This window comes from Erythranthe guttata, chromosome 13 (assembly GCF_056151865.1).
Source record: "Erythranthe guttata isolate IM_541 chromosome 13, IM_541, whole genome shotgun sequence".
In the NCBI taxonomy this organism is placed as follows: Eukaryota; Viridiplantae; Streptophyta; class Magnoliopsida; order Lamiales; family Phrymaceae; genus Erythranthe; species Erythranthe guttata.
This window is the reverse complement of record NC_142545.1, coordinates 14314646-14329368: the sequence shown is the minus strand read 5'-3', so window position 1 is coordinate 14329368 and position 14723 is coordinate 14314646. Positions and strand designations below refer to the sequence as shown.

Here is a 14723-nt window from a genome sequence, read left to right as displayed (position 1 = left end):
CGCACATTGTGCGGCTGGGCTGCATATTTTGACCTGAAAAGATATAAATACCCTTTAAATAAAAAGTGGAAAATTACATATTGGCCCCAAAATTTTCATAACCCCAAATTGAAACTTTAAGAATTTTCAATTCAGCCCTTGACAATTTCTAAAACGCCCTCTCTCCAAATCATCTCATCCCCAATCAAACTCTCCACAATTTTCACGCAAAACACACACACACACAATGCTTCCTGATGGTGCCCCCTTTGCAAATATATTTTTTTTCCTGCAAAATGTTTGGAAGGTACCTCACCAAAACAACCCACTCCCAAATTTGCCTTTCCTCTGTTCCATCTCTCTCGAGAAACTCCGACCACTTCAACCGGCGACATATTCCACAGTTTCGTCGACGAAGAAGGGGCACGAGCATGTTGAGTATGGGGCGGCGGCGGCGGGTGGGTATGGTGACGGGGGCAGCGTATGGGGGTATGGTGGTGACGGCTAACACCGGCAGAGTATGGGGCGGCGGCGGCGGCGGGTGGAGGTAATGGAGGTTGGGTATGGTGGTGGAAGATTGAAGGAAGAAGGGGAACAACAAAAATGGCTTATTTGCTGATTGTTGAAGAAGAATTATTTTGGGTGGGGGTGGGTTAACGGGGACAGGAAGACTCTTCTCTATATTTCTTGTTTTTTTTTTCACGAATTTTCAATTGGATTTTCGGTATATTGCAAGGTTAATTTTGTCATTTCATTTAAGTCAACAACTAAATCTGATAAAAAGGGCTGTGTGCTATACAAAACCAAACATAAGGGGGTATTTGCTAATTATTTTATCATGAGGGCTTTTATGCCAATTAGGAATAACACAGGGGGTCTGTGCTATTAGCTCTATAAGATTGTTAAGTTTCAGAAGGGTGGTTGGATGATCGACATCTGTCAAATATGGTTGGTTGAGCAATTATTATGTTTTAATGAAGTTAGATATGGCTATAACCCTCCTAAGCAAATCAAAGTACAGCATATATCTTTTGATGAATTAATTCATATCTTAGTTACTAAGATATTGAATTTTATGTAGGGGGGTTGAGATTTAATAAATGGGGTCATTTTATTTTAAATTTTATTATTTAGTTTAAAAAAAAATTATTAATGCAAATAAGATATATCAACACATATATATGTTGTACATTAAATTAGAGATGGAACAGGATTAGGAATGAAATGTCTATTTTGGGATTCTATGGAGTGACAAGATTGAGATTTTCAATGATTTAAATTTGAATTAACATTCTTTTATTTGATTATGGTCTCTATCTTTTTTTTCTGAAACCATATATTTATTTATCAAAACGACAAATATAAAAATGTTTTTCTTTAATTTTCAATTCCAAAACTTACTAGGAATCAGACTCTTATGGAGTGATAACGGTAGATGTTTGTTCTATGTAACATTCAATATAATTTATCGGCGAGTTTTATATATATCCTACTATATACGTGTATAAATGATTAATTTCGTTCATATATTTAGCAGGAGGTATTTGTGATATTGTGTAAATCTTAGTCGAAAATTGTTGAACGAAAATCATCATATGATAAGCTTAATTGGGTCGGGCCTACAATTTCTTTACTTACTAGGCCACGAACTCAATATTGAAGACCACTCTATCGAGGCTCAATCACCTTCAAATAAGGTTTGTGCCCGACAATCTCAACTAATTAAATTGCAACCCAATCAAGGAGGTATAAATAAATGTTTTAACTCATTCCTTTATGTACGTCATATTATCTGAGCAATACTACAACATGTATTCCTTGGACTATTTCTACAATCTGCACGTCTGACTTGAGCGTCAGAGGGGTTTCCGCCGAATCAACCACCGGCTTAGTTTGCGTGTTCTATGATCGTAGGTATCTCAAGGTTATCAAACTCTGATGCAATGATCCACTTTGTTCTTCCAACTCATCTTACTTTAACTATTTAAGGTGATCTAACCCCTAGCATCATCACAAAATAACAAGTGTAACTTTTTTATAATTATTATTAATATAATTTGTTTTAATGTAAGTTTGGTTCGAAGTAAGAAAATTGGCATTAATGTGTGAAATGTGTGTTATTGGGTGGCTAATGGCTAATGAGTGATGCCCATGTGATAAGGTATGGATCACCTCCCTACCCGTACGTTCCCATTACTATTGTTCCGAGGAGAATTTTTTTTTTCTTTTTCTTTTAATTGTAGGGATGACAATCGGGATATGTGAGTCGAGCTTGTATCGGATCTCGTTACTATATGCTTAAACTTATATACCAACGGACCTCGTCAATGAAATAGATTGGCTAAAATGGCTCAAACTCAACCTGATTCACTAACAGATAGACTTTGCTAAAATATAATCGGACCGAACCATCGACTTTTATTTACAATTTACATATATGATTAGTATAAAAGTGGATAATACAACATATATCAACACTCAATACATTGAATTGCGGGCGAATTTGGATATTACCGAAGCTTATACAAAGAACCAAGCAAACAAAATATAGGTTTTTGTTCATTGAACCGAAAATGGACGATTTATACATCATGGGCCTTTAAAGTTCATTTAACATAGTGTCACATGTAGTTGGATACTACTTGAATTGAAATGCCATTTTCTTTTAAATACCTAACATACTAGTAATACATATTTTAAGTTTACTAATCAACATTCATTAATATATGATTTAGAAATATTTCAAAATATGCACCAAATTACACATTTTTTTTTCTTATTCGAGATATACATAATTCAAGAATTGTAAAAATATAAATTCCTCAGATATGCAACCGTACGAGTCAAAAATTAGCATGGAGAAATTTTTAGATCGACAGAGTTTGTGAGAAACATATTAAAAAATAAAACAATAATAAATACTGCAATCACTTTGTAATCTACCAATTTTTACTATGTAAATATCATGTAAATTACATTCTCCACAATTCCCCCAAGGTGTAGGTGACCAACTTTTTTTAAATTTGTTTAAAGGAAATTGATAGTGCCTTCTGCCTACACAAACACTAAATTAACGCCTTTTGAGTTAAAAATTGAAAAGCACTTTAATATTTTTTTTAATTAAAAACAAATACTTTATGATACTAAATAAATAATTTCTCAAAAGGGGAAAAAATATCTAAAGATATGAAATGAAATGGAGGAATGGACAATACTTTATTAATTAATTAGTGAATATTAACTAGGGGAATATGCTATGAGCCCATCAAATCAAACATAATTTGAACTAAATGATAACCTTAAATTTAATCTTTTAATTAAATCCCTATTTTCAAATAATATATGAGCTACATCCTTTAATTTTTTTTAATACCTAATTTGCCCTTATACCCTAAATATAATATTTATATTCACGTTCCTCCAACTTATCAGATCTATTTATTTTATTTTATTTTCTCTCTGCTTCTCTCTCGTTCTCTCCCTCTCGTTTTTTTCCTTCTCTCAATCTCCATCTCTCCACATCTCTCTCGCCGCACGGTAATGATTGGGCTGATGACAACGGCTATGGACGGTGGCTATAGTGGCGGAGAACAACAGGTCGCGGCCGCCTGTGGAGGCAATGACGGCAGGTGGAAAGCGTGGTGGGGGTTGTGCCGGGGGGGCTGCGAACGCGATTATGGTTGAGATGTTATGGAAATTATTTTTTCACTAATCTATTTGATCTAGTTTCCTTGTGTTTTGAAAGATTTTGTTTGATTTGGGTTGTTCAAATGTCAGATCTAGGTTTTGCGAAAGTTGGTAGGAGTTTTTGGTGGCTAGGATTTGATAGTAAAGCATAGTACACCGTAGTATACTATATTACACTGTAGTATACTATAGTACACCAGTACACTATAGTATACTACAATACGTCGTAGTATACCATAGTATACCATAGTATACTACAGAAAAATTGAAAAATATGTAAACTGAAAAAAAAAAAAACTAGCATTTTTTTTTATTAGAAAAAAAAAGGAAAAAATAAAGAAATTTTTATAATAGTGTATAAAATGCTAAAATGAATAACGAAAAAAAAGGAAGAAGATAGAATATTTTGAAGAAAAAAAATGAGATGAAAATATGAAAATATTAAATGTATAAATAAAATGATAATTGCAGTTTGGAATTTACTTAATGAAACATTTCAAATTTGTGAGTGAAAGGGGCATTTTTGGAATGAATTTTATAAAGAATGTGAAACAAATGTTTAATTAGACTTGTCATTTAGTTCAAATAAGTTTTGTCACTAGGGACTATATCCCAAGGGGAATTGTTTTTTGCGGTTTGAAAATTGCTATTTGCGGTTTCTAACAAAACCCCCAAAAAAACACTTTATTTCACTAAAACCCCAAAACTTCTCAAAAAAATCCAAAAACATCCCCAAAACGCGTAAAAGCCCTACTTGGGCGTCCATTCATGTAGTGCACGCCCAAGTTGGGCGTGCAAGCTGCATTTGGGCGCCCGAGTTGGGCGTCCGGTGCAATTTTTTTTTTTTTTTTTTTTTTTAATGTTCGAACGCCCATGGCGTGTACGAACGCCCGTTCCGGGCGTTCGTACACGCCTTGGGCGCCCATCTTGGGCGTTCGAACATTTTTTTGCGAAAAAAAAAGCCCTACAAATCGATTTGTAGGGCTTTTTTTAACATGAAATTGGTTCCGTAATCGACCTACCCAATGCATATTACACATAAAAGAGTCGAAATTACATCAAAAAATCGAAGCCCAACCCTTCTTCAAGCTTGATTTCGAATTTTCGAATTTTTTTTTTTTTTGTTTTTTTTGCTATTTGCAGTTTTGGGGGTTTTTTGATATTTGTAAAAGTTTTGGGGGGTTTTGTTATTAACCGCGAATAGTAATTTTGTGACCGCAAATAGCATTTCATATCCCAAGAGGCCAAGACCCCTATTAACAATCTTTCAAAATTAATTTAAAAACAAAATTAATTATATGTTCGAAGAGAAAATGCATTGCCAAAAACATTCACGCCACACAGTTCCCAAAATCTCAGAGAAACACAAATCTCATATAGTACCGAAATTCGATGTACCTGCTCATACTACTCGTACAGGTTCACGCATTTTCTCTCTCTAACAGGCTTCGCTTCTCACTAGCAAGCACCACATCACCCCTTCGTTTTCAATCGGGGTTTCAATTAAATTAAATTAAATTAAATTTAAAAAAAAAAAAAACAAACTTGGGCAAAAATGGAGGACGAGAAATACTCCGACGAGTTGAATGTGGCGGTGAGGGTGGTCCACATGGCGTGTTCCCTCTGCGAAAAGGTGCAGAAGCAATTGCTCTCCACAAATTCCGACCAGGTTAAATCCAAAGACGACGATTCACTTGTTACCGTTGCAGGTAAATTCTGATTTCTCGAATTAGGTTACTTTTTCGTCAGCCGTTTGTTTCCTAATCAGCATTTATGTGATCGGTGCCGCAGATTTTTGATAATGTGGGAAACGCTCGTTTCATTTATTACGGTTTTGAACATGTATTGAATTTTTGGTTTTGATTAGTTCATATGAATTTTTGGGTTGTTTCATTTAGTAATCGATACAGTGGCCGTCAATTGGATGTAAAATGATTTAAAAAGCAGTGTTCATGAACAAGCATCGATCATCGTTTTACGAAGTAATTATCGATTTGCAAGGCTGTAATACGTAGAATGTGTCTTGAATCACTTAACCTCACATCGAGTAAGGTTAAGTGATGTTTTGCAGCTATGCGAAAATCGGGACTTTGTGCACTAGGGCAATGTAAAAATAGCTATCGTTTTCTTTTTTGGAATAAACAGATTGGAGTGTGCAAGCGACAGTAAGCTGGATGCTGTCGAAATCCTTCGGCAGCAAAAACATCTCAATTGTGGCCGAAGAAGACATACAAACTCTATCAAAATCTGAGTCATCTTCTCTGTTAGCAATGGTGGTGAGTGCTGTAAATGGATGCTTAGCCGAAGCATCAAGATTCGGTCTCCAAGGACCAGATAAACCACTCAGCCCTTCACAAATTCTTGAAGCAATCAGCCAATGCAGCTCACGTGGGGGCCTGCTTGGTCAGCATTGGGTCCTTGACCCAGTCGACGGGACCCTCGGTTTTGTTCGTGGAGATCAGTATGCAGTTGCACTTGCCTTGATTGATGATGGAGAAGTTGTGCTCGGAGTTCTTGGTTGCCCTAATTATTCGGTTAAAGATGACGGTTTAAATAAGTACAGTCGAGAGAATCTTGTTACGTCGAACGGTGAAGTTGGGTGTGTGATGTACACGAGGAAAGGGAGTGGGAAAGCTTGGATGCAGCCATTGATTCGTTTCGATAAGAGGCTCGATTGGCCGAATTCTGCGAAATTGATACGTGTTTCTTCGGTTGATGATCCTGCACTTGCTACGTTTTGCGAACCGGTGGAGAAATCTAATTCTGACCATTCTTTTGCTGCTGGAGTAGCTAGCACTGCTGGCTTGAGGTGTGCTTATTGCATTATCAACTAAGTTATTATTTGTTACATTAAGATGCTTAGTTTTGTTCTTATCGGTTTCATTTTTTTCTCTCAAAGTGATGGTGTTGGAAAATAGATAGGAATTTGGCTTAGAATGTATGAATCTATTCTATTAGGTTGTGTTTGGAATTGAGAGATTTGAAATGAATGGATCCGAAATAAGTCCAAATGGGTAGGATTTGAAAAGACTCCAAACGGGAAGGGATCTGAAATCCCTCACAATTGCTAAATAAAAAATAGAAAAATGTGAGCTGTGGATTTGAAATTTCTCGACAAATAACTCCATCCAAACAACATCAATGGATTTGTTATTACGGATTTGAAATCCCTCCCTCAAATCCTTCCATCCAAATGCGCCCTTAGGTAATTCTTTTCTATCTATGTTAGTAGATGTCTGTCTGTCTTAGGGAAGAAGTCTTTACCAACTCTATCTATATAAAGAGAGTTGACCATTCGATATTGTATGTTTGGCTATCTCTGCTATTCTCTCTGGCTATTCTATAATAAAACAGCCTGCCTGTTTTATTTTTATTTATTTATTTATTTATCTTTTTGAATGTTAAAATGCAGAAAAAAGCCGTTGAGAGTTTATAGCATGGTGAAATATGCGGCGATAGCAAGAGGAGAAGCAGAAATATACATGAGATTTGCGAGGTCGGGTTATAAGGAGAAAATATGGGATCATGCAGCTGGGGTTCTCCTTGTGATAGAAGCTGGTGGGGTGGTGACTGATGCAGGTGGGTGCCAGCTGGACTTTTCTCGGGGAATATACCTAGAAGGCATCGATAGGGGTATAATTGCTTGTTCCGGTTCTAAATTGCACGAGAAAATAATCGGAGCTGTTTATGCTAGCTGGGAATCATCTAACTTGTGAGAGCTGCTTTTCTCTCTCTTGTGCCAAGAAACTAAAGAATAAAGATGATAATCGAACACAACTTCAGTACTTGATGCAAGGTAAGGCCATTTCATAAAAAAAATTGCTTATCGATTTAGGTTTTTTTTTTAATTGTTACAAAATTGTGTTTTTTAATAGTTTCCTTGCATATAAAAAATTTCAGGCCAAGGAGAAGTCAATAATGGAGCTGTTCTTTGTATACCAAGTTTCATATTTTCCGCAGAAGGTACATTTGTTTGTTACGTTTGTACTAAGGAGGAATCTTCAAACCTGCGGATTAAACGGGCTTCATTGTAGTAGTGAATCGAGAATTTCAACGGGGGGGCTGCTCTTTCTCCATGTGGTAATTGAATAATCTAGTAGGCGAGACAGGCGTTTATACTATTCTTGTATAGTTATTATTTACTGGCAGTATTCTCAATCAATTTCCCTATGTAAAAAACCTTCAATACTAGGTTGCAAGTGAAGAAATCGACGCACATGTTCTTGCATAATCGATCTCCATTTTTAACATCGATCAACACAATTAACCAAGATAAGAAACAAACATCAAACAAAATTCAAATATTTGAATTAATAATGGTTAATCTTCCCAACCCAAACAAGGCCTAATAATGTTATACAATTTGAAGGAAAAAATAATATCATCTTCGGGAATATATATAACTTACGTATTGAAATTTCTTGGACCTAGATGTTAATTACAATCATGCCACAGGCATAACGAAAAAACGGCTAGGCCTGGGCCTGAAATTCCGCCACCTCAAGCTCGGCCTCTGACACGGCGGCGCCAAAGCCCTCATAACAATCTCTTTGCTACCCGCCTGCCTTCTTCTCAACCTGATCCCGGCGGGCGCCGCCGCCTCAAATCGATGGCTAGAAGCAGGAGTTGTGGGACCTCTGTTTATGCTGTGAGACCTCGGCGAGGCCAGATAACTACTCCGAAGATTCAACCTCTTCGGAACTCCACCTCCGACGGCTGCCACCGGTGGCCTCGCCGGCGCCGGAATATTCTTACTGGTTTGATCCATAAGATTGATTCGGAAGAGAAAAACAGGGTGGTTGAGATGTATATATTTGCAGAAATGGGATTTAGGACCAAGTTATATATATACACAAGTGGTGAACGTATTATTAATTAATTAAGGGATGAGTTCTAAGAAATATCTGTATGTACTATTTTTCAGAATTCAGAAAAGTGGTGCTTCAAAAACTACTTTTGACTATTGACAGAGTATTGGTTGACCGTGCCAAACACTCAACTATTTTATTATTATTTATTTTGATTATTTGAACTGCTCAATTCAAATATATTTGTGAGTGGGAGTGGTGGGGGAGGATCAATTGGAATATGTTGACCGACGTCCAATTAATTATTACATCATCATCATCGTCATATTTAGTTTCAAATTCTTACTATCTTCAGATAATAATTTGAGACCTCATTTTAAAAGGGGTTGAGTATAAAAATCATACATTTTCGATGAAGCCAAGAACATAAATTGATCTACGTTTTTTGTTTGTGAGTGTAGTTGCTGATTGGAGAACAACATATGGAAGGTTCTGGAACCGATTCGTATTCGTCGGATCAATGTTGTGTAATTGTGCCCATTACTATTCTCATTTGAAACTCTACTTTCTATCTGCCCGATTTTCTGTCTCATTTCTTTATACTATTCTAAAACTCTGTCAATCTTGGGTCAAATGTCACCGTACACAGCTGACTTCGACTATGTGCTAGTACCTTCACCGTCTAAATTTTAACATGAATCCTATTTACACAAGGATGTCATAGATAAACCCTAAATTCTAAATTCTTAACATAAACCCTAAATTCTTTATCTATGTGATATTCAGGACTTTTGGTGATTGTGTGAACTTGTCTTCTTGAGTATGTGCTTCCTTCTGTGGGTTACTGGGTGAATCTGGGAGAGTGCATTCAGAAAAATCTCATATATATATATATATATATAACCTGATTTGATTGATCTCACGATCATTGACGTTGTTCCGTATCCATTAAGAACGAAGGGCGGTTATATTAACGGCGTTATAGATGAAAATTTTCATACCTCTAAATATTGGATACTACTAGTAGTAAGTAGTAACAAACCATCTCTATACATCAGGTCTTGTTTGATAAATTGTATTATTAAGTTTGAGGTATAATTAATAAACATAATATTTTTTGGTGGACTATGCGTTAGAGCAACTAGGCCGGCCGACAGACAAGGTTTACACCAAATAGATGGGTCGATAATTTGGCCCAATAAACATTGTAATTCTTACATGCATGTATGTGGGCCTATATATATATATAATATATATAAATATATAGTTTTTCAATGCCATGTACTTTGTATGTTAAGATAATATCATACCTTTCAATAAGTATATGAAGATCAATGATTACAAAAGTACATTTCCAACATATTATTTATAAACACATATAATCACATCGACAATTACCCTAAACTACGAGTCTATGAATATTTATCGTTAGCTGCATGCAGAGTCACGTTTCTAAGGTGCCCCTACAATGGCATCATGTGGACTGAAAATTTGGTAATAATATCAAGTTAATTTTATGATCAATTCCCCTATATTACTAAATTTATTCAATTATTATTAGCCACCCTACCCCAGCCTCCCAAAATCATAATCAGTCCACGATTAATTAATCATCCAAAGTCGTGATTGTTCCATAATCCTCGATCAAGATCAGATAGGAAATTCCATGGACCAATTTTATTTAGTAAATAATTTTGATCAAATTAAAAACCCTTTTGAATTTAAGTTATTAATATCTTATTTCTCCTACAATTTCGTGGCATTTTTCAAAAGTATCGATTTTGTTATACGAATGTCAACTTACGTCTGCATATATGTAGTCCTTACGAACACATCAATCAAATACCAACTAGTACATATGAAGTGCAATAATACATACTCCCTCCGTTTCATATATAAAGTGTAATTTTAGAAAATGTAGCAAAATATTTTATTTAACTTTATCATATATATGAAGTAAAGTGAAAATAATATCAAAGCTATTTAATAGCTTTTCTGAACTAGTGTGTAAAAGGCTTAAACGACGACTCTAATATGAAACTGAACGAACCATCTTAATTAAATCCTATACATAAGTTCACATAATATAAAAAAATAAAATGAAATAGGGGTTCTAACCAAACCCCTTTTTTCAGCATGGACACTACTAAAGATATTTGCAGAATCAATCGATCACCATAACCATAATCGGGGAGTTAGATGCTACAGTACTCGATTATTTATGCTGGGAGCAGTTTAACCGTAAATCTGATTAAATAACCATCTATTAAACACTCATATATATAGATGTGTGCGATTATGTGTATATATATCTATAGACTACAGTTGAAATCCACCAAGTGTAAGGTGCATACGTAACATCTAAGTACGCCCATAATTAATCTATATATTCCTATAGCATGTTAAGCACTAATGAAAAGGAAAATCAGTATTAAAAGCTGATTTGTACCATTTCCTTAAATAGAAATAAAATGTGGTTAAGGATAATAAATTTGTGTGGTTAAAAGATAATGATTCCTTTCGATGAACAGAGAGGATGGTCCCTAATTCATGAAAGAGAACCCTTCTTTGTTGTCAAAATTGCATTGATTTATATTTAATTTAGGTCATTTCTTTTCAAGAAATTCAAGAAAATGACACCCACACCACACTGTTAATTTCTGGATATTAAATCAAGAAGATGATGGAAATGAAAGCTGTCATTAAGACCAAATTAAGATAAGGGCTAAACCCTTTTCTTTTTTCTTTTTTCTTTTTTAAAATAAAAAATTAAATTATTACCCCTTAATTATTTGAGAATATATGCTTTTTGTAGATCGAAAGATGTTTTACCATGTCTGGCTTACTTTTCGAAATCACCAAGAAATGATGGCATGTGAATTAATAATGCAGCAACGGTTAATTTGGGATGTATACTTTTTGATCAAGACAGATGCGTGTTAACTGGTAATTAGCTAATAAGGACGAGATTAATTATAATTACTTGAAATACTATTTGTAATATTGACACCCACATCAGTTAACTGTTTGAAATAAATTAAATAATTAAATCAATTTTTTTCAGGGAAAAAAAATTAAAAAAATTGTGTACACCTATACTCAATGGAGCCCATAAATTTATAAATTGCTCATCAAGATATCAAGTGTGTAGTACTTGATAATAAGCTGAAATTCTTAAATATGAAATTTACTGAATATCTAATTACAATATTCTTATTATATAGTGGAATATCATAAGAATTATTCGAACACACACTTTTAAAGCATGGAACTATTTATCTGCTTTTGGATATAATTCTGCAAGAACGAATTTAACAACTGAATGGATCGATCTACCCCTCAACATTTGGAAAAATCGAACATTACTTTTCGTCAATTGCTATTACGAACCGAAAATTTAAACGAATCGAAAGTGTTGAGAAAGATGTCAACTTTATATATGTATGGTGCAACCGTCACTAGGAGAAATCTGTTACATGTCGATTGAAAGCAGATTGTGTCATCCCCAGAAACTTATTACATGCACATGCGAATTTATGTATATGAGAGAGAGAGAGAGAGAGAGAGAGAGAGAGAGAGAGAGAGAGAGAGAGAGAGAGAGAGAGAGAGAGAGTACATGTTAAGATTTTAGTTTAGGGTTTTCTGTGTTGTCTTTGCTGATATATATTTATTATATATAATCAAGATGAACACATCATATATATATATATAGACACACACACACACAGACAGAAATACTAAGAAAATTCTGATATTAATTAATTAAATTGAAATAAGAGGTAATAATATTTTTGCATGCTTTGTAACTAATAGCAAATCACTAATATATTAATTTACTGTATTCCAGGAGAAAATGATTTAGTTTCTATAATCTGATTTCATACACTACAATTGATGCCTACACACAAAGATGAACAAATTATACAAGATTTTCTATAGTACTATAACAACATTAATAATAATAATAATAAATAAAAAAGACATTATTATATATACGGTCTCATCTGTATATTTATGATATATCACCTGCGAAATCCTTGTGTACGTATAATTTATAATTCTCCCCCCTAGCAAAATCTGAAATCCCCATAATATATATATATATATATATATATATATATATATATATATATATATATATATATATAGATACATCCAAGCAAATAATAGTTAATATTTCATCATCACTAATAAATCAGGCGTACCAATTCATGCCGGAGATCTGATACTGTTGCTGCCGGAAAACCCCATCTCCGAGAGCACCCAGCATTGTTTGATGCTGCTGCAGAGTCGCCGGAGTTTGCGGCAGCTGGCTGACGATGCTGCCATCGCAGCTCTCAGTGAGGAATCTTTTCGTCGGAGGTGAGCTGGCGCTCCCACCGCCGCCGTCATCGTTCCAGTACAAACCCGGCAGAGCCCTCTTTCCGGCGAGGATACTATTAGGGTCTGCGGCGGCGGAGGAAACCAATAACGGGAACTGATGATGCTGTAACTTCAAATGATGATCGCCGCCGCCGCTCATCATCCCTTCGTAGAAGCTGCTGTGGTCGTTCTCCAGAAACCTCTGTTGTTCTCCGACGGCCATCGCCGCCGGCAAACCCGCCTTGAACGAGCCCATGATGACGTCATGTCCGTCATCTCTTTCTTGATCCACCGGCCTCTGCGCGTTGTTCTTCTTATATATCCGACACAACACCCAATCATCCAGCTGTTTAATTACAGCAAAAAAAAAAATTATTATTATTTAATTTACCAACCTCGGATTGACGAAAAAATATATGTAGATTGTCACGGATCAGTAATTATTACCCGTAAGGAAGCCTTTTTATTGGTGACGTCACAGCCGGGAGGTTTCATATTGGGGGGTTTGTTGTCGGTGAGTCTGTACTCGTGCATGATCCAGTTCGTTTTGATTCCTTTCGGCGGCTTCCCGCCATAAAAAACCAGCGCCTTCTTAACCCCAACCTTCTGTGTTCCTCCGGCGGTCATCACCGGCTTGTCGGTTCCAGTGGCCTTCCAGTAGCCGGAGGTAGCCGCCCGGTTCGGCCGGGCTCCGTTCGGGTATTTCCTGTCTCTTGGACTGAAGAAATACCACTCTTGCTCTCCGAATATTGACTTGGCTGTAATTTAAATTAATTCAATATTATTTTCTGATCAAAAATATTGATACAGTTAAACCTCTTTAAATTAATAGAATTGTGAACAAAATTCTATTTAAATAATAATAATAATAATAATAATAATAATAATAATAATAATAAATACCAAATAATACCTGGGAGTTCCCAAGGATCGAATTTGTAGAGATCAACTTCAGCTATGATAGAAACAGGGAGAGGGGCGGAGGCCGCCTTCTTCTTCAGGTAGTGCACCACCAGTTCTTCGTCGGTGGGGTGGAAGCGGAACCCCGGCGGCAGCTGCGGCTTCTGCGACCCGGTGGAGGAATCGGTGCTCTCCATATATATATATAATTCTTTTTTTATTTATTTCTAAATAATATATTGTTTACCTGAGGATTGTAACGAGGCGTGTCGGAAGTTGGTCGGAGAAGAAGAGCATGGTATAATTAAGAGAGAGAGAGAGAGAGAGAGAGAGAGAGAGAGAGAGAGAGAGAGAGAGAGAGAGAGAGAGAGAGAGAGAGAGAGAGAGAGAGAGAGAGAGAGAGAGAGAGAGAGAGAGAGAGAGAGAGAGAGAGAGAGAGAGGGGGAAAAAAGAGAAAAAAATCAAATAAGCTGAAAATGTTTATTTGTTGGGGAGTTGGCTAATGCCCACAATCTCTCTTTTTTATATACGGTATATACGAGCCTGTGTCTCGATGTACAAAATACTATGGGCTACGTACAATTTCGCGTAGCATCTCCACCAGCCAATCAGATCGCGCCGCGTGTACTACTCATGAGTCGACGGCGTTTTAGTATTACGGAGATTATAACTGATTAAGCGCTTGGTTGATGACACGAAATTAGGGGGGCGATAAGAGAGCCTAAAAATTAGGCGATTAGTAAAACGACACGCGCGTGGTTTTGAGGCGAATGGGAGGGCGACACGTGGCGGGGGGATTTTTTATGTTGGGGGGACCACGAGGGCAACATGGGGAAAATGGGTGGGAGTGATAAGACGGAGGGAGATAAGTGTGGGTGAAAATGGGTGTGTGTATGTGTGTGTGTATGTATAGACTGGTTCCTGTGTGTCACCGTCTTTGTTATGCTAATCACTTTGAAAGCTACCGTCATTTAGCCCCTAATTGCT

General features: G+C 36.1%; 2 protein-coding genes across 4 annotated transcripts; one reads left to right on the top strand and one right to left on the bottom strand.

The window, feature by feature from the left end:
• The first annotated feature begins 4913 nt into the window (after nt 1-4913).
• On the top strand, nt 4914-7897 carry LOC105962505 (3',5'-bisphosphate nucleotidase AHL-like). Of its 3 annotated transcripts, none has more exons than XR_016029009.1 (4): nt 4914-5375; nt 5812-6475; nt 7079-7462; nt 7567-7897. XR_016029009.1 is itself a non-coding variant. In XM_088811470.1 (3 exons), the coding sequence occupies exons 1-3, from the start codon at nt 5222-5224 to the stop codon at nt 7380-7382; spliced, it is 1122 nt and encodes a 373-aa protein (XP_088667596.1). In that variant the 5' UTR covers nt 4974-5221; the 3' UTR covers nt 7383-7491. The 3 variants fall into 3 exon arrangements, 1 of the variants encoding a protein (XP_088667596.1); XR_016029010.1 differs by having other exon boundaries at nt 5080-5375; nt 5458-6475; XM_088811470.1 differs by lacking the exon at nt 7567-7897 and having other exon boundaries at nt 4974-5375; nt 7079-7491.
• A 4718-nt stretch (nt 7898-12615) lies between these two features.
• Nucleotides 12616-14213, bottom strand: NAC2 (NAC domain containing protein 2). Its single transcript, XM_012986753.2, has 3 exons — nt 13750-14213; nt 13284-13594; nt 12616-13182 (listed from the first exon to the last, which is right to left on the bottom strand). The coding sequence occupies exons 1-3, from the start codon at nt 13931-13933 to the stop codon at nt 12670-12672; spliced, it is 1008 nt and encodes a 335-aa protein (XP_012842207.2). The 5' UTR covers nt 13934-14213; the 3' UTR covers nt 12616-12669.
• Between the last annotated feature and the right edge of the window lie 510 nt (nt 14214-14723).